At 40.9% G+C, this 27,450-nt stretch overlaps 2 protein-coding genes across 11 annotated transcripts in view; one reads left to right on the forward strand and one right to left on the reverse strand.

Moving 5' to 3' along the window:
- Nucleotides 1-627: 627 nt before the first annotated feature.
- NCBP2L (nuclear cap binding protein subunit 2 like) lies at nt 628-1,038 on the reverse strand (the record flags this gene model as incomplete). The annotated part of the gene is made up of 1 exon (XM_081126367.1): nt 628-1,038. The coding sequence occupies one exon, from the start codon at nt 1,036-1,038 to the stop codon at nt 628-630; it is 411 nt and encodes a 136-aa protein (XP_080982493.1).
- An 18,391-nt stretch (nt 1,039-19,429) lies between these two features.
- TSC22D3 (TSC22 domain family member 3) overlaps nt 19,430-27,450 on the forward strand; it is a 58,909-nt gene continuing 50,888 nt past the window's right edge. The window contains exons 1-2 of one of the 10 annotated variants that reach the window (XM_081126692.1): nt 19,430-19,599; nt 20,616-21,044. In XM_081126692.1, the coding sequence (XP_080982818.1) occupies nt 20,725-21,044 (320 nt within the window). In that variant the 5' untranslated portion in view covers nt 19,430-19,599; nt 20,616-20,724. Of the gene's footprint in view, nt 19,600-19,709; nt 20,023-20,067; nt 20,351-20,376; nt 20,434-20,615; nt 21,045-27,450 lie in introns of those variants that run through there. The other 9 variants (XM_081126685.1, XM_081126689.1, XM_081126693.1 and 6 more) reach the window with 9 other exon arrangements.

The following is a 27,450-nucleotide window of genomic DNA, read 5'->3' on the forward strand; positions in this document are numbered from 1 at the left end:
TTAGAAATTTAAAGGAAACTATGAGGAAACAAACAAACAAACAAACAAAAAACCTGCTAAAAAATTGAAAGTTATTGCCCAGGGAATAAGTCTAGGGTAGGAAGGTGGCAGGAGGATTTTGGCTTTCATTATAAACTCTCCTGAAATTGTTTATGTTTAAAAGTAATGTGCTTGTATTCCTTTGATATATATTTTTGAATTTCTGTTTATTTGCCTTTATTTTATGCAAGCTCTAAAAAATGATCATTTTTGGGTCCTGGGAACATGGTCATTAAATCCAACTGATGTCTTTCTGAAAGTGAATTTGTGCTTTGGCTGACTCAGATATTATATACCTAATTTATTCCTGAATAACATTTTACTTTTGTCTACCTGATGGTCAAACTGGTAATCTGACAGCCACCCTCAAAATTACAAGAATAAAAGAATGTTTATGCCATTTATTAACTTTTCAGAGAGAAAAATACATCAAAAGGGTTTCTGGTGAGCAAATAAAGTAATTTAAACTTGTGAGGTGATGAGGTATTTGCTCACCTGGGGTTATTTTTTAAAAGACTTTTTGAAGGGCTAGAGCTGTAGGTTTTTCATTAGGGGGTTTCTCTCTAATCATGGGTCTGAGCCTCTTTTTCAGTCTCCTCTACCAGCATCAAAGTCTTCACGACACTCATACTGTCTACCCTCTTTAAAGCCTAGATCCCAATCTGTGTGGATGATACGGTCATCTAAGATGGTCCCATTTAGGAACCGCATGGCATTTTCAGCATCAGCTCTGTTGTAGTATTCTACAAAACAGAAACCACATGCTGTTTTCTTTAATTTATCCAAGCCCATATATACATTCCTGACATCACCACATCTACTGAAGAGCTCAAATATTTGCTCCTCAGTTGTATAAATGGAAAGATTCCCCACATACAGAGTGCAACTTTCCTTCAATAATTTTTCATGCTCTCTATTATTGCCACTGAAATACTGGCTCCTGTCTTTGCTCAGCTCCAGGTAAGAGTCGCTGCACAAAATCTTCAGGTCCTTGGACATGGTGCTCGGCAAGCCCTGTGAGGGCAGCAGGTCGTGATTCAGCTAAGCAGCAGTGACACCAACAAAACCCTAAAATAAAATTAAAAAAAAATAAAGTTACAAAGAGAGAAGAAGCAATAAAAACCCATTGATACTTAAGAGGTTTGTGCCAAAATGCATAGGCACCTCAACTCCTGACCAGGAGGATCATGCTAAGGCAAACCCCAAATGGAAAGTTCCAGGTCCCAGTAACATGGTCATAAAATCCAGCTTTGCAAGTCTTCCTGAAAGGGAAGTTATGCTGTCTTTGGTTGACTCAGATCTTACTTACCTAATCTATCACCAAAGAATATATTTAATAACAAGATGCTGTTGGAAAATATGGCATAAAACAGTAAAAATGGATCAAATGTTCATGAAGAATGACTACTACTATCATTTCTGATCAAGAACTAGACATCAGATAAGTCACATATATAATCAGTATCAAAATATAAATATAGTTGTGACATACTCTCTCATAATTTAAAATAACAAATTTGTGATTCAAGTCTATAATATGGGAATCATATACTATCCCTAAATATACTATCAAGCATACAAATAGCTCTATAAAAATGAAAACTCTCTGGAACCATAAAGTTGACCTAAATTAAGATTAGATTTTATTAGCAAGAATTCCAGTTGTCATATGAGACATTAGAAGAACTCTTATTTAATTACTTGAATATTCCAAGCCTGTCTTTAAAAACCTGAGGTTAAAGATGGCAATGGACTGAGTGGAAGCTACACTGACACTGTCCTGGAACCAAACTGAAATTACAACTAAAATATAGAAAAAAAAATCCTGAATAGTCAACTGCAACTGAAGATGAGCTGGAGAGCACCTTCACAACCAAGGAAGAAAAGTAGAGGCCACGTAGAGACTGGTAGAAAGCGTGGAGATGCAAGATGGCTGGCTAGGCTCCCACAGGCAGCAGCTGAAGGTCCAGAGGGATATCTAAGCTGTCAGGGATTCCCACTGAGAACTCTGGGGTCTAAATCCCAGGCTAGACATCCCAACCAAGAGCACCAGAACTGAGAAAGTTGCCTACATAACATATGGATGTGAAAAGCAGCTGGGTTTCTGTCTGCCAGGGAGAGAAGACTGGAAATGCAGGCACCCTCTTAAAGAGCCAACACACAAAGTTTCAAGTGCAGCCACTCACCTTGGGCTTCAGCAGAGGGACGGAAGAGTGGGCTGGAGCTGTGTGAGGAGAATCTAAGGTTGTGGGCTATGGAGATAGAGCTCAGAAGGTGCCCATCTGGATTTCTGTGCTGAGTCATTCCCCCATAGTTCAGAGGACATCTTTCTCAGGCAGACATTTACCTTCCAAGCAGCTTTTGCCTGGGAGGAGGCAGGAAGAAATTGCCCCACCCTACTGGAAAACCTCTCATCCTACCCCATAGAGTTTTACAGCCTGAGGCTCATTAAGAGGATCAGATTAATCACCCAGCAGGTAGCAGCAGAACTCAGAGTGCTTTGAGTCTTTGCCTGATCTGCTTCTGGACCCAGGCCTTGGAAAAGCAGACTTTGGTGTACATCTTGGTCCTGTCCAAACACACCCGGACCCATCAAGGGGGACCTCAAGCCGAGGGTTGTTGATAGCTCCAAACAAGGTACTCAGGGCCAGTCACAACCTGCATCTGAAATTGGCCTACACAAGAGACCCTCCAAAAAGACTGAGAGTCCTAGCAGATCTGCCTAATACATAGAAGCAAACCCAAACAGACAGCCAAAATGGGGAGACATAAAAAACCATGCCCCAAATGAAAGAACAAGAGAAGTCTCCAGAAAAAGAGCTAAATGAAATGGAAATAAGCAATCTACCAGATATAGAGTTCAGAATACTAATTGTAGGTATGCTCAACAGCATGAAAAAAGATGAAAACTATGAAAGGAATTAAGAATAACATAGCAGAAATAAAGAATACATTGGAAGGAATAAACAGCAGATTAGAGGAAGCAGAGGATTGGGTCAAAGAATTAGAAGACAAGGTAGAAAAAAATCACTCAATCAAAGATCCAAAAAGAAAGAAAAAACAATTAAAAAACAGGAGGACAATTTAAGGGAGCTGTGGGACATCATGAAACATAACAATATTCACATTATAGAAATACCAGAAGGGGAAGAGAATAAGCAAGGGATGAAATATTTGTTTGAAGAAGTAGTGGCAGAGAACTTCCCTAACCTGATGAAGGAAAAATTCACACAAGTTCAAGAGGCACAGAGAGTCCCAAGCAAGAAGAATCCAAAGAGGCTCACACCCAGACACATCATAATTAAAATGTCAAAAATGCAAGACAAAGAGAATCTTAAAGGCAGCCAAAATGGGGAGAAAAGCAATCTGTTGCCTACAAAGGAGTTCCCATAAGGCTGTCAGATGATTTCTCATCAGAAATCCTACAGGCCAGAAGGGAATGGCATGAAGTGTTCAAGGTAAAACAAAACAAGGATCTGAAACCAAGACTACTCTATCTAGCAAGACTATTCTTCAAAATAGATGATGAAATAAAGAACTTCCCAGTAAAAAAAAAAAAAAAAAAAAAAAAGGCTAAAGGACTTTATCAACACCAAACCAGCATTGCAGGAAATGCTAAAGCAACTGCTGTAATTAGAAGTAGAAATAGAGAAAAGAACATAGGCATAAGGAATTAAAATGGCAAAAGATAAGTATCTATCAATAATAACCTTAAATGTAAATGAATTAAGTAGTCCAATAAAAAGACATAAGGTAGCTGAATGGATAAGAAAACATGACTCAAATATATACTGTCTACAAGAGACCCAACTCAGAACAAAAGACTCACACAGGATGAGAGTGAAGGGATGGAAAAAATGTTCCAGGCAAATGGAAATGAAAAAAAAAACACAACAAAAAACTGGGGTTACAGTACTCATATTGGACAAAATAGACTTCAAAATGAAGATCATAATGAGAGACAAAGAAAGTCATTACATAATACAAAAGGGATCTATTTAACAAGCAGATATAACCCTGATAAACATATATACACCCAATATAAGAGCACCTAAGTTCATAAAAAAACTTCTAGGTGACTTTAAGGGAGAGATTGACAGCAATACAGTAATATTAGGGGACCTGAACACTCCACTGACTTCACTGGATAGGTCTTCCAGACAAAAAGTCAACAAGGAAAATGTGTCCCTAAATGACACACTAGATCAGATGGATTTAATTGACATTTACAGAACATTCTACCCCAAAGCTGAAGAATATACATTCTCAAATGCACACAGGATATTTGCAAAGATAGACCATGTGTTAGGACACAAAACAAATCTCTACAAGTTCAAGAAGACTGAAATCATATCAAGCATCTTCTCAGACCACAATGGCATGAAATTAGAAATCAACTATAATAAAAAGACTCAAAAACATTCAAACACATGGAGGCTAAGTAGCATGTTTTTAAACAATGAATGGGTCACAAATAAGATCAAGAAAGAAATTTTAAAACTTCCTGGAAACAAATAAAAATGAACACACAGCTCCAAATATATGGGGCACAGTGAAAGCCTTAAGAGGGAAAGTCCTAAGAGGGAAGTTCATAGTACTACAGGCTTATAGAAAAAAACAAGAAAAACTTCTAATAGACTCTCTAACCCTACAACTTAATGACTTAGAAAGAGAACAACAAGAAAAGCCCATGGTAAGTAGAAGGAAAGAAATAATAAAGATCAAAGCAGAAATAAATGACATAGAGACTAAAAAAAATAATACAAATGATCAACAAAACCAAGAGCTTGTTCTTTAGAAAGATAAACGAGATTGATGGACCTTTAGCCAGACTCATCAAGAAACAAAGAGGACACAAATAAACAAAAACAGAAATGAAAGAGGTGAAGTAACAACTGTCCCAGCAGAAATACAAAGGACTGTAAGAAAATACTATGAACAACTATACGCCACCAAGCTGGACAACCTGGATAAAATGTACAAATTCCTAGAAAAATACAACCTTCTAAAACTCAATCAGGAAGAGTAAGAAAACCTGAATAAGCTGATAACTGCTGATGAAGTTAAAGCAGTAATAAGAAAAACTCCGAGCACACAAAAGCCCTGGTCCAGATGGCTTCACAGGGGAGTTTTACCAAACATCCACATAAGAATACCTATCCTCCTCAAGCTATTCCAAAAAAATCCAAGAGGAAGGAACACTTCCAAGCTCTTTTTATGAGGCCAGCATTATCCTAATTCCAAAACTAAATAAAGGCACTACAAAGAAAGAGAATTACAGGCCAATATCCCTGATGAACTTAGATGCTAAAATCCTCATAAAAATATTAGTAAATTAGATCCAGCAATATATTAAAAAGCTCATACACCACAACCAAGTGAGATTTATTACAGAAATGCAAGGCTGGTACAATATTCACAAATCAATAAATGTGATACATCACAAACAAACTGAAAGACAAAAATAACATGATCATATCAATAGATGCAGAAAAAGCATTTGACAAAATCCAACACTCATTTTTGATAGAAACTCTCAGCAAAGTGGGAATAGAGGGATCATACCTCAACATAATAAAGGCCATATATGACAAACTACAGCCAACATCATACTCAGTGGGCAAAAACTAAAACCATTTTCCCCCTAAGAATAGGAACAAGACAGGGGTGTCCACTTTCACCACTCTTATTTAACGTACTACTGGAAGTCCTAGTCACAGCGATCAGACAAGAAGAAAACATAAAAGGCATCCAAATTGGAAAGGAGGAAGTAAAACTGTCATTATTTGCAGACGACATGATATTGTACATAGAAAATCTTAAAGATTCCACCAAAAAAATTACTAGATTTAATAAATGAATTTGACAATGTAGCAGGATACAAAATTAACACCCAGAAATCAATGGCATTTTTATACACCAATAATGTGCTCTCAGAAAGAGAAAATAAAAAATAAAATAAAAAATCCCATTTACCATTGCAACAAAAAAATTAAGATACTTAGGAATAAACTTAACCAAGGAGGTAAAAGACTTGTACTCAGAAAAGTGCAGGATGTTGCAAAAAAGAGGTAGAGGAAGATATAAACAAATGGAAGAATATATGTGTTCATGGATTGGAAGAATTAACATCAGTAAAATGTCCATACTACCCAAAGCAATCTATAAATTCAATGCAATCCCTATTAAAATACCACCAGTGTATTTCACAGATCTAGAACAGACACTTCAAAAATTTGTATGGAACCAAAAAAGACCCCAAATAGCCATGGCAATCTAGAAAGAAGAACAAAGTTGGAAGGATCACAATACCAGATATCAAGTTATACTACAAAGCCACTATAATCAAAACAGCCTGGTACTGACACAAGAACAGACATATAGATCAATGGAACCAAACAGAGAACCTAGAAATCAACTCAAGCCATTACACTCGATTAATATTTGACAAAGGAGGCAAGGACATACAATGAAGTAAAGACAGTCTCTTCAATAAATGGTGTTGGGAAAATTGGACAGGTACATGCAAAAAAATGAAACTAGACCACCAACTTACACCATGCACAAAAATAAACTGAAGATGGATAAAAGACTTAAACATAAGATGTGAAATTATAAAAATCCTAGAAGAAAACAGGTAGCAAAAATCTCAGACATCTCTTGTAGGGACATGTTTGCCCATACATCTCCTAGGGCAAGAGAAATTAGACAGAAGGGACTGCATCAAAATTAAAAGCTTCTGTACAGCAAAAGAAACCATCAACAAAACAAAAAGGGAGCCCACTGTATGGGAGAACATATTTGCCAATGACACATCTGACAAAGGGTTAATATTCGAGATATATAAGGAACTCATACAACTTAACAAAAGGAAGACAAACAATCCAATTAAAAATGGGCAAAGGACCTAAATAAACACTTCTCTAAAGAGAACATACAGATGGCAAAGAGACATGTGAAGAAATGCTCAAGTCACTAATCATCAGAGGGATGCAAATTAAAACCACAATGAGGTATCACCTCACACCTTCCAGAATGTCTACCATCAACAAATCAACAAAATGACAAGTGCTGGCGAGTATGTGAAGAAAAGGGAATCCTAGTACACTGCTGGTGGGAATGCATACTGGTGCAGCCACTACGGAAAACATTATGGAGTTTCCTCAAAAAATTAAATGTGGAACTGCCATTTGACCCAGTGATCCCACTTCTAGGAATATATCCTAAGAAACCCAAAACACCAATCAGAAAGAACTTATGCACCCCTATGTTCATAGCAGCTTAATTTACAATAGCTAAGATCTGGAAAGAGCCCAACTGCCCATCAGTAGATGACTGGATAAAAGAGCTGTGGGACATTCACACTGTGGAATACTACACAGCTATAGAAAAGGATCTCATCCTTTGGGATAGCATGGAGGGAACTGGAGAGTATTATGCTAAGTGAAATAAGCCAGTCAGAGAAAGAGAAGTACCACATGACCTTACTTATATGTGGAATGTAGTACAAATAAACTGATGAACAAAATAGATCCAGAGATATAGAATCATGAAACAGACTGAGGGATCTCAGAGGGAAGGTGGGGATGGGGGAGTGGGTGGGGAGAGATTAATAAGAGAACTTACATGTTTATAAGCATAACCCATGGACACAGACATTGGTCTGCAGAAGGCCTGGGGGTGGGGTGGATGCAGGGTGGAGGGGATCAATGGGGGTAAAAAAGGGACATCTGTAATACTTTCAACATTAAAGATAAATTTTAAAAAATTAAATAAATTGGGAAAATAAATAAAAATAAAAACCTTCCTGAGAATTTTACCTAATGTCCTTTACTTCCATCACTAAATTTTCCTACTATGGTCAGAGACATTAAAAATGATTCAGTTGGTTTTAGCTACAGTTTTCAAAAATTGGCATTACCCCCCCCCACCTCTCCTATTTTGAAATGATTCCCAAATCTTAGTGTGAAAGAAAATCCTGCAGAACTAGAAAAAGTGCAGGTTCTTTCAGACCACCCTTAAGTGATTCTGACTCAGTAGTTTTAGAGCAAGACCCAAGAACTTACATTTAAAATTTAACCTGCACCCTTCAGTGATCCAGTTGCAAGTTGCCCAAGGACAACACTTGGAGACTTCTCTTAAGAGACATTTAATGAGCACTCTTTATTTGCCAGTCACTATGCTAGGTGCTATGAATATATCAATGAAAAAGACACTGAAAGTAAAATTTTCAGAAAACGTTGTATCCCCAGTACCTCACATTAATAATGACTTGTGCACACAGTAAATATCCAATAAATATCTGCTAAATGAATGAACACATGAGTTCAGAATTGGTGATGTTCAAGTAAACACAATAAGGTATGATCAGCACTATTTTAGAGATATACATAGAGGAAAGGGAGAGGGGAACTAACATTTTCTGGGGATCTACTTCATGATGGACACTGTGGGTATTTTCTACTACATCCTACAGGCAGAGGAGCAATTACTCAGCTTGGGGACATCAGAGAAGGCTTCTAGAGGGTGGTGCATGCACTGATTCTCAAAACACATTGTGTGTGTGTGTGTGTGTGTGTGTGTGTGTGTGTGTGTGTATTGGGGGTGGGTTTAGAAATTTAGGGAATGGACCAGACAGAGAAAATATGTGCAAGGGCAGAACATAGTCAAAGAAAAATAAAAGCATAGAAAACTTAAGTGGAAGCCTAAATAAAACCAGGTGCCAACAACAGTGCTATACAATTCATAGCAATGAAAATGGAAGCCCCTGTCTATTTAGATGTCATTTGAAGAGCAATGGGAAGACCAGTGCCCAAAACTGATCTTCCTGACAGCCTGTCAATGATGTCTGAAAGTCTACCACTGGAAACTCATTACTTTGAATCATTGACAAATTGTCCCATTAAAAATTAAATATCCCTCCCAGACTTTACTTCCTTTTTAAAAAAATCTAGTTACTAGATTGGCAGATCAGAGAATATGATAGCTATAGTGGGTATCAGTTCATCCAGGTGTTGCACAAAGTTTTCCATAATTTCCTTGTAGTTGAGATGGCAAAATATAAGCTAGATGCTTCAGCTGTGTGTTGAGATGAGTTTGTAACTAACTAGTTAAACAAATGATTTGTTGTCAGACTAGAGCAGAATTTCTAGCAGTGAGCCAAAAGTTTCTATTCTTAACTGTGTCTTGTTCAGCTCCTTTATAATTTGGTTTACTACAAACAAGAGCTTTTAAGCTGGTCAGAGCAGTCCAAAGCTGGAATGGGTTGCCTTGAGATACAATGAGCACTAGACACTAAGGGGTTGAAGCCAACCCTGGAGTATCCCTTGTCCAGTTGTCAAACACTGGAGAGGCCTCCTTTAATCAGTGTTAGGAATCAAGCATGAATTTTGAAGTCAAAAGACCTCAGTTCAAATCTCAGCTTCACCACTTACTTGCAATGTGACCCTGAGCAAAGTGCTTAACTATACTGATTTCAATGCCTACTCCAAGTCCAATTTTAAAAGCTGAATTAAGGTTTGGTTAGAAGACAAGGGGTTATTCTAGGCAGAAAGGATTGTGTGTACAAAGGCATGGAGGCTTGATGGGGTATGTTCAGTCTGATATTATTTAGATAAGAGGATTAGGAAAAGATAATAGGAGATAAGACTGAAAGGGAAAGCAGGGCCCTTGTAAGGCATGCGGAGCAGCTTGGACTCTGCCAGTAAGCAGTGGGGAGATAGGGCTTGAAGCATAGGAGTGATGTGATCTGATCTGCATTACAGAAAAATTGTAGCGTGAGTGGGGAGAATAGATTAAATGGGAGTAAGCCAAGAGGCAGGGAGACCACTTGAGAAGCCATTTAAGTAGTAAAAAAAAAAAAAAAAGACATGATGAAGAGTCTGGGCTAATGCATTACAGCAACACAAAGAAAAGACATATCAGATAGATACTAAGAAGACCAACTTAACAGGTCTGGGTGACTGGTTGTACAAAGAGTCTAGGATGATTCCCAAGTTTCAGGCTTGGACAACTGTGTGGATAGAGGTCTGAGTCACCAAAATAGAGATTTTTGAGGTGGATAGAGGACTAGTGGCAGATTTGAGTAACGAAGATGTATTTGTGATATACTGAGTTTGTTTTTGAGGTACCTATGAGACATACCATGTCCCACATGTTTAGTGGCAATTGAGTATTCAGGTTTGGAGCTCACAAGAGACGTCTGTGGACATATATGTGTGTGTGTGTGTATATATATATACATACTGTGGATATATATATATATTAGGGAATCAAAAACGTAATAGATAAAACCATGGAAATAGATAAGACAACTTAGGGGAAAGGCATAGAATGAGAAAAATCCTAGGAAAGACCAGCATTTAAGGGGTGTCAGAGGAAAATCCACGAAGAAACATAATAAGGAATAACCAGAGAGGAAGGAAGAGAACCAGGAGAGAAGCAGCATCACCAAAGCCAAGGAGTAGGCACTTTCAAGAGAGGCATGAAGACAGAAGTAGAGTAAAAGTAATCAATTATGTTCAATGAAGCAGAGAAAGGTCCAGTAACAAAACACTTAAATTTGTTAGTTGGATTGGCAATCAGGATGTCATTGGCTTCCTTAACAAGATAAGTAACAGTGGTGTTCTGGGGTCAGAAAAGCCAGACTGGGGGTGGGGCAGGGCTTATAGTTTTTAATGGAGAGTGAGGAAATGGAGACAGTGATTATAGACTAGTCTTCTGAATAGCTTTCTTGATAATGGAAGGGAACAAATAGGGTGAGCACCAGTTGGGGACAGAATCAAGAGAATTTTTTTTTTTAATGGGAGAAAGTTGAGCATACTAAATGAGTGGTTGAAGATACAAGTGAGAGGGAATAACCGATGGAGAAAGGTCCACAGGAGGTGGGAGACAATGAGCTCCAAAGCATAAATACATGGATTAGCCTTGAACAGGAGAAGTTATACCTACCCCTGCAAGATGAAGAGAAAGGAGGTTAGGACATGTATGGACACAGCTCTGTGGCAGGGTGGGGTGAGGGCAGGAAAATGAAAGTTAGCATTTGATGGCCTAGATTTGCATAATAAAATAAGAGGTGAGGTCATCTGCCAAGAATAAATCAGATCATGGGAATAAGTTGGTGAAGTGGAATGGAGGTGAAAATGATTGAAGGGGTGAAGCTTGTAGATGGCTCATTTACAAGAACATTAAAGTCACTCAAGATGGTGGTCAGAGTTCGGGAGACTATAAGTGAGGTGCTGAGGTCCTCAATAAGTGAGAGACTTGGAGGACAGCAGATAACATTAGGAAGTAATGGAAGAGGGTAACTGTACCATCCCCTGGCCCCACGGGGTAAGAGAATAGACAACCTCTACCACTGAACCTCTGGAGAGGTTGCTTAGTAGATACTAAGTATCTGACCCAAAGTACATGCTGGATAAATGTTAAGAAGTGACTTACTCTTTAAGCCAACATGATCATAAAATTGCATTAGAAGATCACGGGAAGGAACAGTCTTGATGGACTCAGTGTTGGTCAAACCACACGTGGAGCAGGATGCCCATTTCTAAGGACCTTATTTTAAAGTGAACATTTACAAACTATAGTGCATCTAAATAAGGGTCAAGAAACTACCAAGTACTGATCAGAAATTGGGTGTTTGGTCTAGCAAAGAGATGGTTAAAGGAGGATATGACAGCTGTTGTGAAACATTTATAGAGTTACTTCTGCTCCATATGGTAAAAATTAGATAAATGGAAAGAAGTTACAAGGAGAAGATTGCAAGTGTTTTTCAGCACAGTATTTTATTTATCCAATAATGAAATGTGAATCTATCTAGCGTATTCAAGAGGAGACTGGATGGACACTTACCTGTGAAGGGAGTTAGAAAGGCCACAGAGAGAGAGAAAATGAAAAAGCAATCGAGTCATTGTGGGCTACAGATAATCAAGTTGATTCTTAGATACTATGAGAGACTATTTCCTACTTTAAAAAGCAGAGCTTGGCTAGAATAGAAGGCCCTCCCTGACTCTTGTTATTGGGGAAGAATGAGTCAGAAAATCTAAAAATAGAAGAAAAACTCCAATGGCTCAAAATGATCACAATCAAAATCTTAAGGGGAGGAAGAAAGGAAAGTAGCAAGATAAAGCAAATAACCTTCTAGGAAACAAATTTTACTGGCCCTCTAGAATTGACAGGAGGACTCTGCAAAGAACCTTATCAATGGTTGCCTTAAACTAACGCTTGGTATTATTTCAACTATGCAGAAAAAATAAAGATCTGGACTCTTTAAAAAGCCGGCTGTTTCCTGCTCCAGATGAAGGCAGTAGCTCTGAGAAAGGAAATTAAAAAGAGCTGAGACAGCAGTGTTATATGTCGTAAGAATGTTCCTAGTGGTAGAAAGAGAGAGCTGAGAACAGCTGTTGAGACCTGGAATCCAAAGGCCAGAGATTTAGCTTGTGCCAAGAGAAACTAATGTTTGATTGAGACTGCTTAGAGCTCAGAGTGATAGAAGATGCTCATATGTCTTTAACATCTATATTTAAAAGAGCAGTTGAGCATAAGCTGAAGCAGATAGGCAGACCCAAAGCAGAGGCAATGGCCTAGAGATAGCCTACAGGAAAAAAGAGAATAATTAGTGACTATTTAGTGTAAAAGCTGATCCTGATTAAATTAGAAGTGAGGTGTTAATGATGCTTAAATATTTTGTCTATTTATCATTTGCACCACATGGCCTTGCTATTCAAAAGGTTGGCCATGAAACAACAGGAGCAACACCACCTGGGAGCTTGTTAGGAATGCAGAATCTCGGGCCCCTCCCCAGACCTGCCAAGTAATAATCTGCATGTTAACAAACATCTGGCGATTTGTATGCACAGTACAGCTGAGAAGCACTGCTGTACCTGGTTTCTTAGTTGAACTTTTGCCTAGCAAAACCCTTTTTGTTCCTCCTTCCTTTTCTCCCTCCTTCCACTGCTCTTGATTTCTCTGATCTGTTTCCTTTGTGAAATAATAAACAACTCTAATTATGGCTGATAGCCATGAGTACTGCTCATGATATACTCAGATAAAGAAAGGAAAATGTGGCTGGGTACATATTGTAAAGCAAGGGTTAGGCGAGTGGGAAACCACTGACTTGGTCTCCAATTGTGCTATCAGAGTAAACTTCATCAAGCTCATTAACTTTCTGAACTTCCGTCTCCTCATCCTAAAAATAAAGGTCATTACAGTACTTACCTCATAGTGCTGTTGTGAGGATGAAATGAGGAGCATGTATGTCAACTGCCAGGCACAATGCCTAATACACAGCAAGTGCTCAGTATATAGTAGTTGTTATTCATGAAAGCCATCAGTTTTGAAGTAAAGTTAGAAATAATAAAGAACTAGTGTTATGAGACTCTCCAGCCTTCCGAAGTCCATGAAAGTCCCCTTGAGAGCCTCCATGAAAGCCCCATCTACCTCATCCAATTCTGCTTCCTTAATTCCAGGGCCAGCCAGCAGTGAAGCTAAAGTATTTCTTATTCCATTGGCCTATCTTCCAGTTTTTGCTGAATTAGTAAGATTTTTACTTTTTCATTGCAAATAGACCACAGTTCTAGTACATCAAAGCTAAAAAGGAATCTTTTGTGGGCTGGCCTGGAAATATAACAACCATTAATAACAATTTTTTCTCCTTTGGAAAAATGCATGTCACCTTCCAAACAATTGACTTCAGAATGAACTTTGAGATCTCACCCTGTGTACAAGTTGGAGGCTGCCTGATGTCAACATACTGGAGTGGTGACAAAGGGATAGATAAACCAAGTCCAGAATTCCAGAGATGACAGAAAGGTAAATAAGAATGCTCCAAGGAGTGGAAATTAGGGCAAATAGATCAATCTGAGTGCTCAGCATCAAGATTTCAAAAGTTAATACAAGAAGGGAGATATACCTCAATAAGTGTGTTAAAAATAGCAGCAGCAACAACACAGACCATTTTTTTTATTTTATTAGGTAAATCAGCCTGGGTTCTACAAAGAGTATCAAGACCTTACAAGAGATCTCTGCAAGATGGTTGCCTTCCTCCTGCCCATCTCTCTGCAATTTGCCTCAATTCTAAGCTCAGATAGTAAAACAGAAAGCAGCGTCCCCACCCCTCAATCTTCTTCACCCTCACACTCTGATAGCCAGACCCCAGGTTCAGTCAGCTTCCCTCTGCCTTTACCTGCCATCTTTTCAGAGGAGATCAAGGCTTTGGGAAAGTACAATGCAGTTTTTTTCTTACAAAAAGGAACAGGACTTCTGTTGGGTAAAATGAGATGACTAGTGAAAACAAGATCCCCAGGGTAGAGAGGGATGCAAAGCTAGTAACAAAGGACAATGGAAAAGCCAAGGACTTTTGTGCCTTCTCACTGAAGTTTTTAGTGAGAAGATCAATTATATCCAAGGGAATTCTGCGTTATAGGGCAGGAAGCTAGCAATGTCTGATACCCACCAAATGCTCATTAAAATATCCATGAAGCCCGGCCGGGTGTGGCTTAGCGGTTGAGCATCAACCTAGGATCCAGGCAATCGAGGTTCGATTGCCGGTCTGGGCACATGCCCGGGTTGCGGGCTCAATCAATGACTATCTCATCATTGATGTTTCTATCTCTCTCTCTCCCTCTTCTTTCCTCTCTCTGAAATCAATAAAGATATTTTAAAAATAAAAATAAAAAAAATAATAAAATATCCATGAAGCTCTGCAAAGACTCAGAGTTCACTAGTTAGGGAAACTGGAGGGAAATGACTGCCAACTGCTAGTGGGGAAGGAGTTTCTGCTGGTTCTTGTGGGGAGATGAGGTTGGGCTAAGGAGCATACTTGTGGCCGACATACACTATACCCTATGATCCAGACAATAAAAGTGCTAAAAAAAAGGTCGGGAAAGCTTTTTAAAAAATATCTTTATTGATTTTTAGTGAGAGACGAAGGGAGAGGGAGAGAGAAAGATTGAGGTATATGGGCTGCATGCCTCTCGACGAGGGATGGAGCCTGAAACCCAGGCATGTGCCCTGACCAGGAATGGAACCAGCAACCTTTTGGTGCACAGGTTGATGCCCATCCAGCTGAGCCACCCTGGCCAAGAAAGTTGGGGAAACGTTTGATTCACTTCTACTAGCTGTCTTCAGCTTAGCAATACAGGAGCTGTACTGATTCAAAAGCCGGAGTCTATCCCATCATTACACAGAAATTATTTTCAAAAGCAACCAGGATTCTGCTTAATTTCTTCTACCATCAGCTCCTCTACTTTCTATATGCTTTTGGAGACTACAACTTGAGTATACCACATGGTGAGCGATAGTGGTAGTGATGATTGAGCCAATGGTTATTATAAAAAGATGCTCCAAACACAAGCGTACTTGGAGACATCATATCTGAAATAATGAAACAGGCAACCCAGAAAATCAGAAACAGAATATTCTATCTCAGTGCAGTAAAATCTAAAAAAATAAAAATAAAACCACCACCAACAACACTATCAACTGCCCTATTTACTGTGCACTTAAGTGCCAGACACTATCTTAAGTACCTTACATGCAATATCACATTTATTCTTCATAGCAAACACAAATTGTCATTCAAGTTTGTTTGAAAGTGGCAGGTAATAATAATGATAGCTATCATTTATTGAGTTCTTACTATCTGTTAAACACTAAATGTTTTATGTCCACCATCTCATTAGATGAATGCCTACTAAGCACTAGAAAATGGGCTCAGCCTTCCAAATTCATCTTTTAAGGCTCAGTTTAAGCATCACCTCTTCCAGGAAGCCTTCCTAGACTCTTCTAACCTGGGTTAGGTATGCTCACTCTTCATTTCTCCTATCACCACCCTGTGCTTCCTTCTATCACAACTTTTATCTCATAACACACGTACACACACACTCACTCACTCAAATATCAGACTATGAGTTCCAGAAAAAAACACTGTAGAAGTTAGGGTGTAATAATATATGACCTCTATGAAATAGTTCTATAGAGAGACTAAGATAAAAGTTGCTCTTGAATGGTAGAATTGTGGGTGAATTTTGAGGCTTCTTCAATACCTGTCAAACAAGTTCAACTCATGGGCTTACTATGAGGAATAAGTGGTAAACAGTTGTAAAGCCCCTTAGTATAGTGCCTTGCATATAGTAAAGATTCATTCATGTTAGCTATTGTCATCAGTATTACAAAGTGTTTGGTCTAGAATAAAGACTCTTAAAAATTCAGAGGATAATAATAACATCCTGCATTAGCAATTTTCTAAAGCAACCTTGTATTACTTTTGTAATAAAGACATTTAATTTATATAAGCAAAACATACTAATTTTTTGGCAGATGATAAAACTAGAAAGTCCCACTCTGGCTCGTGTGGCTCAGTTGGTTGAGCATTGCCCTGTGCACTGAAAGGTTGCGGGTTTGATTCCTTGCTGGTTCGATTCCTGGTCAGGGTACATGGTCCAGTTTCGGTTCAATCCCAAGTGGGGGCATGCAGGAGGTAGCCGATAGATGTTTTGCTATCACATAGATGTTTCTCTCCCCCTCTTTCTCTCAAAACCAATAAAAAATTTTTATTAAAAAATTAGAAAATCTCTCTCCTCAACCTGGAGAATATTATGCTAAGCGAAATAAGCCAGTCAGAGAAAGACAAATATCACATGATCTCACTTATATGTGGAATCTAAGGAACAAAATAAATTGATGAACAAGACAGGACCACAGACATGAAAGCATGAAATAGATAGACAGATCTCAGAGAGAAGGTGGGTAGGAGGGCAGGAAGAGATCAACCAAAGAACTTATACGCCTATATGAATAGTCCATGGACACAGACAATAGACAGGTGAAGGCTTGGGGTGAGGTAGGAGATGGGTGGAGGAGGGCAAAGGGGGGGAAATGGGAGACATCTGTAATACTGTTAAAGATAAAATAAATTTAAAAAAATTAGAAAATCCCTCTCCTTCACTTCTTTCCCCCACACTTAATCCCACCCCCTCCTTAGAAGTAACCACTGTCAACAATTTTAGTTGGAATCCTTCCACAAGGGGATGTATTTGAATTTAAGAGAAAAATGTGTCAATTCTGAATACAGTAAATCCAAGTTGTAATAGGAGGATGGAAAACCAAACAATAGTAAAATATATCAGTATTTAAAGATCTAAAAGCTAGAGATTCTTAAGTATCAGGGTCTTATACTATTACTACTACTATTTTAAAAAAATATATATTAAAATGGTAATCATTTATTAATCTCTATGGGGGAAAGTAAAGTGACCCTCACCCGAGATTAAGAAACTTGATAAAAGTGCCATTTCACAAATACCTGGATATAGTATACAAAGTTGTACTGAATTATTAACAATGCTATTTGAGAGCAAGGGCTACAAGAGAAATGTCAAGGGGACAAAATCTTGAGTTTAATGGTGCCAAATGCCAAGAAGAAAATACTTCCACCAGGGCCTCGTCCCAAGGTTATGCATCAAGATAAGAGACTTAAGGCAAATATAAAAGCAAAAGGCCCCAGCAGTTCTCAAAACACAACTTAAATAAATATTTATGGAGCTAATATATTTTGTTATAAAGTTTAACATAAAATAATTATTAACAAGAGGAGAATTCATAAAAACTGTAATTAAAAAACAATTCAATAGGCTGTAAGTCTACACAATGCATAGGGAATTTCATATTCTACTACCTCTTCTGGCTTTTATCCAAGAACATTAAAAAAAAAAAGACAATGAAGAAGAAATGGGAAAATTAATGCATCATTAAAAAAGAAAATACATTGAAAAAGGAGAAAAGGAAAATTAACACATCTAAAGGACTGGCTTTTGAGAGATCAAACTGAAGAATCTTCAGTGGTCTGTTGAAAACACAGGTACTGTACTTAGTTCTGCTGGTCTGGATAGTGAACTCCAAATGCCTCTTTCATCTCTGATCTTGGAATCCTGTCAAGAGCCAGTGTTACAGCTTGTTTCTGGTTTTCTGGTCCCTACAGCAGAGAGAGTACTGCCCTCCCTCCATTTCCGGAAACTGTAGGGATATATAATACTCATAGGGCCTTATAGACCCCATATAAGACCTGTTGGGAATAGGAGTTTGTTGGCTGCCCTTTGCTCCTAATCACAGTGCTGATGCTTGTGGCAAATGGAAGGAATTTCGAATCTATGGAAGTCTAATCTAGAGAGACTCAAGCAAGTGTAGTTCCACTAGAAAGAGGATGGCTCTGCCTTGATTGGTGTTCCTCCAGGTGTACAGCTTGGCCATGGACCCTCGTAAGGTAAAGTATCTGTCTTTCCTTTCCTCCTACTCTGAGAACCAATGCAGTGTGGATTCCACTAGGAGGCACCTCTGGCTTCTCCAAAAGATCGAACTCTGTGTCCCAGGCAGAAAATGTTCAATGTTCAAACACAAGATGGCAGTATATACTGCTCTATTGCAAGGGTCAAGGACCTGTGAAAGAAGCGAGCTGAAGGGGTGGGTGGGGGTGGAGGGGAGTGCTGACTGAAACTGAAATCTATTTGAATTTTATGTGAAAACTGAACATCATAAATATTTTGAATTTTTTTGAGGAACCAATAGTTATTTAATCGTATATAGTCAAAGTATTCCAAGTCTCCAAGTCCCGGAAGTCTACCACAGCACACATCCCTACATCTCACAAAGCTGGTATATGACCCTGTCACCAACCTGCCTTGCTCTCCACAAATCTGACCTTTCACCTTATGTCAGACGCTCCAGAGTAACCTTTTCTGAGCCCCAAACCCCTCAGCTGGCAGTTTCATGACACTCCGGTGATCAAGAATAGCCAGTCACCACACATCCTAAAAGGGTAAGAGCAGAGATCACCTACCTTGGCAGATGGAGAAAAAGACGGGGGAGAGCAAGTTTGAAAAATAGAGAAAGATAAGTGGAGTCAGGAGAAAGGGACAAAATTGAGGCGAAAGGGGGGGGTGCACTGAAGTGAGGAAAGGAAAAGGAAAATAAAATGAGGGGAAAGAAAGGGGAAGAAAGAAGTCCAGGAGGCGAAAAGGGGTAAATGAGGAAACACAGAAAAGGAGAAAAAGAAATGAGTAAAAAAAAAGAAAAAGTGGGCAAAAAAGAAAGGGAACAAAACGGAAATGGGTAGAGAAAAGAAAGGAAGAAAGGAAGAAAGGAAAGAAAAAGAAAGAAAGGAAAGAAAGAAAGAAAGAAAGAAAGAAAGAAAGAAAGAAAGAAAGAAAGAAAGAAAGAGAAAGAAAGAAAGAAAGAAAGAAAGAAAGAAAGAAAGAAAGAAAGAAAGAAAGAAAGAAAGAAAGAAAGAAAGAAAGAAAGAAAGAAAGAAAGAAAGAAAGAAAGAAAGAAAGAAAGAAAGAAAGAAAGAAAAGAATGGGAGAAAAAACACAGGGAGACGTAAAGGGGTCAGGAGACAAGGGCAAACTGGGAAGAGAGAAAAAAGAGCGAGTATAGGACGGGCTTCCGAGAGCCTGACGGGGATCTTGCATTCCCGGAAGCCAGGACAGAGATCTCCAAGGGGGGGAAAGAGGGAAAGATAAGTGAAGTGAGAAGAAAAGGATACAACCGAGGGGAGTTTGTGCTTCTGTGAGTTTTGTTTAAGGCATTTATTGAGTACTCCTGAAGTGTATCTGGCACGCTCAAACTCTCGGTAGGAGCAACCGTTTCTCTTTGCACCGCCCCCCTCACCCCGGCCCCAAAGAGGCTTGCGGAGAGTGGTGGTGTGAGGCTGTAAGAAGGCTCTTGAGGGCGGTGTCGCTCCTGTAGGGGGACCCGTCCGCGGTGAGATCCGGAATATTTGCCCTCCCGCCGAGATCGAGAGCTGGGTGCGGAGGCGCCCCCAGTCGGGCCGCTTGTAGATTTCTGGTGGAGGATGCGCCGTGAGGGGCGAGAGAGTCTGAGCTGAGGCGCGGGGCACTACTGAGCAGGCTAGGGTGCGAGTCGCCGTGTGGTGCGAGTCGCCGTGTGGTGCGAGTCGCCGTGTGGTGCTAGTCGCTGTGTGGTGCGAGGGTGCGTGGGTGCGGCGGGGCGGGGCGGGGGTTTGGGGGCAGGACCGAGCGGGCTTGGGGCGGGCGCCCGCCGGGGAAGCTGGAGCGGTCTCCACCGGCCCCCCGGGGGTAATTTACATGCTGCCAAGGCCCTGTGAGGGTTCCTGGGCGTGCAGCTCTCTCGCTCACTCACTCATGCTGGGCTCCTGCCACCGTTCAGCCAGCACAGCCCAGGGGAGCTCGAGAGCGGGCGAGCCAGCGAGCCCAGGAGGGAGGGAGCAAAGAGAAGAAAACGAGGGCGCGCCCCGGCTCTCCCTCTGCCCTGCTGCCCGCCCTTCCTGCTGCCACAGGTCCACCCCGAGTCCCGCTCACACTTGGGAAACTTGGGAAGGCGCTGCGGCAGCGTGTGGCACCTCGGGGGCGGGGGGGGGAGGTACGGCCCGGGCCTCTAGTGGAGGGGGGGAGGAGGAGGAGGAAGAAAAGGAAGTGAGCCCCAAGGATCCACTCCGAGCTGTTTGTCCAGCTGTTTCTATTCGCACCCCGAGCAGCACAGCCAGAAGGGGGCCGATCCAAGTGTGGTTAGCTGGAGGCGCTAATTTCCAACTCTTCTCTTAGCAGCTTGCTTTTCCCAGACACCCTGGAGTCTCCTCAGGCCAACCCGGAGGACGCGCACCTGCCAGCCGCCCCGGACCTGGCAGGCCAGGCGGCCCCCGAGCCTGAGAAGATGGCCCAGCCCAAAACCGATTGCCGCTCACCTGTCGGTCTCGACTGCTGCAACTGCTGTCTGGACCTGGCCCACCGGAGCGGGCTCCAGGGAGACAGCAGCGGGCAGAACAAGAGCCCAGGCAGCCCCACAGTGAGCAACTTTCGGCAGCTGCAGGAGAAGCTGATCTTTGAGAACCTCAACACCGACAAGCTCAACACCATAATGCGGCAGGATTCGCTAGAGCCCGTGCTGCGGGACCCCTGCTACCTGCTTAACGAGGGCATCTGCAACCGCAACATCGACCAGACCATGCTCTCCATCCTGCTCTTCTTCCACAGGTGGGTGGCTGGGCAGATGGGTGGGCATGCTTTCTGGCTAGCATCAGCCTCTGCTGGACCCTCACCTCTGACAAAAGGGGCTACCAGGAAGTTCACAGAAGCTCTGGCGCTCAGGCTATTGTGACCCACCCCGAGGCTACCTGGAGTCTTGTGGGGTTTAGAGAACCCCTGGCAGGTGGGAACTCTGTTGAAGTGTGCCTGCAGAGGCTTTCCTAAGGAGGTGCTGGAGCTTAGAAAGTGGCCAGAGCCCTAGATGGTTTAGAGATAGCTGGTGGCACCCCCTCCTCCAATGCATAATTTCCAGTGCCACTTTGGAAACTGCTATGAGATACTCTTGGGACCTGAGTTCCACCCTTCACAAAAGCCCATTTCTAAGTATGCTAACTCAGGTTGAAACTTCAAGGGCTTTGAAATTACTGAGTGGCCCTGACTGACAGTGAGGGCAGGGAAAATGTCAAGACAAATAAAGAGACTGCCGATGTAGGACAGGTGGGGAATAAGAAATGAGTCTTGAGAATTTCTTGAGACTCTGGATGGGGTACCCCCACCCCATCCATGGATCACGGCCTTCAATTTCCAATGATGGCTAAAAGCAGCCCCGGAGAGCATCCTAGGGTGGGAAGGTGGATGGATTCATGTCATCGCAGGTGTTTGTTGGAGTGTGGGGAGTAAGGTAAGACTTTTTAGAAATCTTGCTGAAAGGCAAGGAAGAGAGAAGGGAGGGGAGAAACACAATGGGAAGCCCCAAGGAGTCTGTAGTCTTCTGGTCTGAGACACTCTGGTAAGAGCCAGCCTTGGGGGGACAACTGAGGCAATTTCGAAGTAGGGGAGGCAACTTCAGGAAACCCAGCCGAGGTGGGTTTGGTGTTCTTGGAGCCATCATAACAGGACACAGATGTGTGTGTGTGCAGGCGCGAGCGCGCGCCTGAGAAATACAACGACAAAGTTATATGCATGAAAGAGAGCCCTGCGGTGGGAGGCCTGGGTTGTATGTAATACAAATTATAACTCTGCCTCACTATGTGAGCCTGAGCACGTCACCTGACCTCTCTGTTCCCTAAGGTTTCTTCTAGTTCTCAGACTCCAGGTCATGGGCGGGTGGTGTGCTTAGACAAGGTAATAAGAAATTGTGAGCACCGCAGAATATTTGAATAATTGGATGGCTTTTCAGTGAGGCATAAAAAGGAAATTTTAAAAGCAATAGAGATAGTCAGGAACTACCCTCACTCAGTGTTCAGACCAGGTTTACCTCCGCTACCCCAGAAGTTCCAGGAGGGGACAAGCCAGGCTGCTGATTTTGTTAGCATTATCATAATATATCATAAAATATATTTCTTAGGCATTTTCCATGCCATCAAAGCCCTTCTTCATCTATTATTTTACTTTAGGCATCAATTTATTTCATTGTCTAAAAAAACCAGGCCATGTTCTAGTGGGTTTCTAGGGAATATTCATTTCTGGTGAGAGATTATTATAAGTGTATTCAGACCACAGATGCTGCAGCTCCGCTAAGCAAAAGTCCTAACAGGCTCCTAACAATCCAGCTCTGCTTGGTAGGAGAGTGGTGGTGGGGGAGGGGCAGTAGAGACACCTGGAAAGAGCTCCTGTCACATTTGCTTTCAACTGAGAGAGAAACTGCCCTGAAATGGTCTTGATGCTGTGTAAGAGGGGACACATCCTCAGCTGGGTTACTAGGCTTGGGGCCTAGGAGGGTTGGATCTAGCTGAGTGAGGGGTGGGACTGAGAGTCTGAGATCAAAGTGTTTACTTGTGCCACACCTTGGGAGGCTTTCTGATTGTCTGGGTTTCTTGAACGGAAAGACCTCTTTTGTCACCTAGTCCATTGACACCTGTCGATTGGCATTTGGTTCTTGGCAAAGCATAGAAATGATATAGAGTAGGAGTGTGGGGCACTGAGGTCATTGGCAGAGGGAGCAGAGTGAGTTGTTGGAAATGTGGACCTGAGCACCTTGCTTCCTGGGATCAGAGCAACTCAGTGCCCTAAATAGCTAAGCCTTTCTGTAAAGCTGGGGAGTGTGACAGGGTCCTGTGGTAACAGACAGCCTTGTAGTTCTTGCAGGACAAAGTGTTCTTACATTTTCCTTGATAACTGGGACCTTAGTGGTTGGGGATTCTGAATTTGCTTTAGGTTTTACCTAGAATGACACTCTCATTAGCAAAAGTAGGAGACCATTATTGCTGGTCATGGGACTTTTCCAATATCTGATCTGGACAGACTTCTCCTGAGTGAAAATTTTCTCTTTCTTACTTCATTTATTTCCTGGGTTTCTATCTTTATACTTAAGCCATCCATTTGACTTCTGTTCCATTTAATGATTTGATATTTCAAATTCCTATTGAGGTGTCTTTTTCCCCCTTTAATTTATCTATTCTCAAGGCTACCTCTTCTCCTGGAGAAGAGACTCTCCTTGCTCCTCCTCCTGCAGCCCATTTCCCTGCTGGAAGGGCTCCTATATTCTTGGGAGGGAAGGGCGGGGCACATTCTTGATTTCTATCTGGTTTGTCTGCTTTGACCTGTCCCTTGCTCCTAGCTTAGTTCTTGGTGTCCTTGGAACACAAGAGTAAGGAATTTGAGGATAGGGTTGTGTTTTACACTCACTTGGTTTTCCCTGGGTTCCTAGTTATAGAGCCAGTATGCAATAAAGGGGTTTTTTTGGTTAGACAACTGCTTCATTGTTGGTGTAACAATTGTAAAATGTAAAAAACCAACTTTAACTTGGCCTTGGAAAATCCTTATTAAGGTTTAAGTGTGAGTTGTTTGTTTGTTTGTTTATCTGAACCACATGTGTAACTCTAATAGTCTGGGAGTAGTCCTGATGGACAGTGCTGTGTGTATACACACAACTCAGTGCTAATGGGCATGTGATTTATTGGTATGTAAATGGTTTCTCTAAACTATTGGGAAGTGTGTTTAAAACAACACTCCTTCAATCTTGTGTTAGGTAACGAATAACTATAATAGATTAATAGCTAACATTTACTTAGCATTTATAGGTTGTATTAAGTGTTATATCTGCCTAATCTCATTTAATATTTATACCAACCTACAAAATGGATACTGTTATCACCCTTCTCCATTTTATAACAAAGAAAATTGAGGCTTGGGAAAATTAAGTAATTTGTCTGATGCCTTGCGATGAAGAGCAGAGCAAAACTTCACCTAAGATCAGTCAGACACTAAATAATTGTCTATTAAGAAAAAAATGTTAAGCAGAGGTAAATATTAGCTGAGAAACTAACCAAATGTTTAAAATGTCCTTAGTAGGTAGGGTAGCCAACCATACCTTTTGAGGACACAGGACTTTCAATGTTTAAGCTGGGACAGTCCCAGGGAAACTGGGATGGTTGGTCACTCTATTATGAGGGCACTCCACCTTATCATTTCAATATGCTTCTAAAACTGGAAAACTTAGGTGGCAGATAGAATATGCTGGACAAACAGCTAAAATTTCCAATTTAAATGTAGCCTATGAAAAAACTGGCAGTCAAAATTTGAGGGACCTTAATTATCTGATCATTAGGGGTAGTAATCTGAAATGGAAACTTTTGCCATATTCTGTTGTCATTGTAACCTCAAATTTATTTCTAAGAGTTTATCCAAAACTTCTTAATCAGCTCTATTCTGCTGCCTTTGGCTCAGGAGCACACCTGCCCTGGGTGGTCTGAGATATTCTGAATTGGAGTTCCCTTGTTGCTTTAAAAGCCCTAGGAGCCTACCTTTAAGCTTCTGAGCTGGCACCAACTGGTTCCCACACTTAGATGCTCAGAAAATAACAATAGCAAAGATTTCTAATTGCTTTATGTGTGCTAATTCATTCAACCTCCCCTACTGAGTTGATATATAGTAGTAAAAGGAAAGATCAGGTTTCCCGAGAAAAATTTGCATTACAGTTATTTGTACTTCTCTAAATGAGACTCAGAGTTCATGATTTCATAAAGGTATATTCCTGGATCCGACTTCTGAGGATGTAGCTTCTTACCCAGTATGATTTGAGGGGCCAAACTACTCTCCAGCCTGCCTGCTGTAGTTCCTAAAGTCACACTAAGATTCAGTTCTCTGTCTAGGAACCATCTAAAACTCCTCTCCTATACAGCACAGTGGTATGCTGATCACATCATGAGAAACTCTGAATTAGAGATCGCAACCCTTTGTCAACTCATTTGCCATTTGATTTTGATGATGGAGTTCTTTGCTGCAGAGAGGTTTTTGGGTTTCTATGTGGTTAAGCCTGCCATTCTTTGCCTTGTGACTTTTGCTTTTGGTACCAAGCTTTGAAAGTCCTTCCCTAGCCCAAGGTAATGTAAAATAGCTATTTCTTGAGTTCCTACTGGTCTGACAAAGAATAGGCATTCAGATTAAGGCATATTTTCTATTAAAAACACAAACTCATTTACAACTTAACATTTATGATTTGAATACCTCAAGAGAAAATTGATATGAGATAAACCATCTTCTTGCTGAGGTACAGATGTCAATTCCACGTACTAAGAGGCTTTTGCCTGTGAGTGACCCTAGTGCTCTAACAGCACACCTTCTCCCTCCCTCCCTCCCTCCCTCCCTCCCTCCCTCCCTCCCTCCCTCCCTCCCTCCCTCCCTCCTCCCCCCATCTCTATATATGTATGTTTTATATATAAAATGTATGTATATATTACATAATACATATATAGCAGTAAATTTTATATAACAAAATTTTCCACTTTAACCATTTTAAATATATAATTCAGTGGCATAAGGTACATTCACAATGTTGTACAACCATCACCACTCTCCATTTCCAGAACTTTGTCATCATCCCAAACAGAAACTCTGTACCTCTCAAACAATAACTCCCCATTCTTCCCCCTCATCCCCTAGTAATCTGTATTCTACTTCCTGTCTCTGAATTTGCCTATTCTAGTTATTTCATATAAGTAGAATCATATAACATGTGGCCTTTTGTGTCTGACTTCTTTCACTTAGCATGATGTTTTCAGGGTTCATCCATGACATAGCATATATCAGCATTTTAGTTCTTTTTATGACTGAATAATATTTCAGTGTATGTATATACCACATTTTGTTTATTCATTCATTTATCCATGGACACTTGGGTTATTTCCATCTGTTGGCTTTAGTGAAGAATGCTGCTATGAACATTGGTATACTGTTATTTTTTTGAATCCCTTCTTTCAAATCTTTTGAGTCTCTACCTAGGAGTGGAGTTGCTCAGCACCTCCTTTTCAACCCAATTTTGTGGTCCCTTACTCAGAGTCAGTCCATACAAATGTAGTAACTCTCATGAAGTGAGCAAACGTTTTTTTTTGGGGGAGAATGCCCCCTCCCTGAGTCAGCTGCTAGTGCTGGTGATTATATTGAAAAGAAAGCTAAGAAGTTTAACAAAGTGATGGAAATACAAGTTTTATGGGGGACATTATATGCTTTCTAGATGTTCATGAATAAGGAACTAGCAAAAGTTTTAGTGTGTTCTCTCATGCATGGCCAGGGTCTACTCTGGTTTACTTCCCAGAGTTTACTTTTTAAAAGACTAACATGTGATATCTTTACTTGTCATTGACTACTTTGTGTGGATTTGTTTATAAGAACTTCGTTCAGGGTGACAGCTCATAGGGAGCAGGGTTATCTGGGAATAAGATGTGGGAAAGCCAAGTTTGGCCAAGAAAGGTAGAAAGACAAGGCCAGAGTCCATGAAAGCCCTGCTGCAGTATGGGGCTTTGGATAGCATGAGAGCTCAAGAAGTCTAGATGGAAGGTTCATGATCTTAAAGAAAGGTGGCAAGAACAGAGCATAACTTTTACCTATTTCTCCAGGTTTCCAGGAGTGGACCAATGTGAATCCACACCTCAGAAAATAGCTCTTTCCAGGGTGACCTTATTTTCCTGCCTAAAGAGAAGGTTAACACTCCTGCTTATATTTGCACTTCCAGATAAACTAGCAAGTTCTCAATTCCAGGTAGAGTATTGGTTCCTTTCCAGAAGGTCCTGGAGGCCAGGGAGTCTGGGTAAATGGATATGGAAGTGTCTGGCCAAGACTGCCAGGGCTTCCGGGTCCCCTGAGTGATGGAGCGCAGCAGAACACTTCCCCCCACTTTGTGGGTTGTTTGAAAGGAATGAAGTTGGTTGTGTCTGCACCTGCTGGTGGCCGTTGTGCTGTGTTTGCTCATGCGATTCTGCTCCTACCTGAACTTTCTCCTCTTATGTAAGACATCCCTCAAGATAACTACAAAGCCATAATCTGCCATGGCTGGCTGGGTTTACATAACAAAGTGGTTGGTGTCATGCAATATCACCTCTTGAGCCCCAGAGAAGCCAACATGCTGAGTGGGACTGAAGCATGGGCCCATTTGGTGGGGCACTCTTTGTGCCTCAGTACACTCAAGGAAGAGCAT

Source organism: Miniopterus schreibersii (genome assembly GCF_964146895.1).
Source record: "Miniopterus schreibersii genome assembly, chromosome: X".
Taxonomy (NCBI): Eukaryota; Metazoa; Chordata; class Mammalia; order Chiroptera; family Miniopteridae; genus Miniopterus; species Miniopterus schreibersii.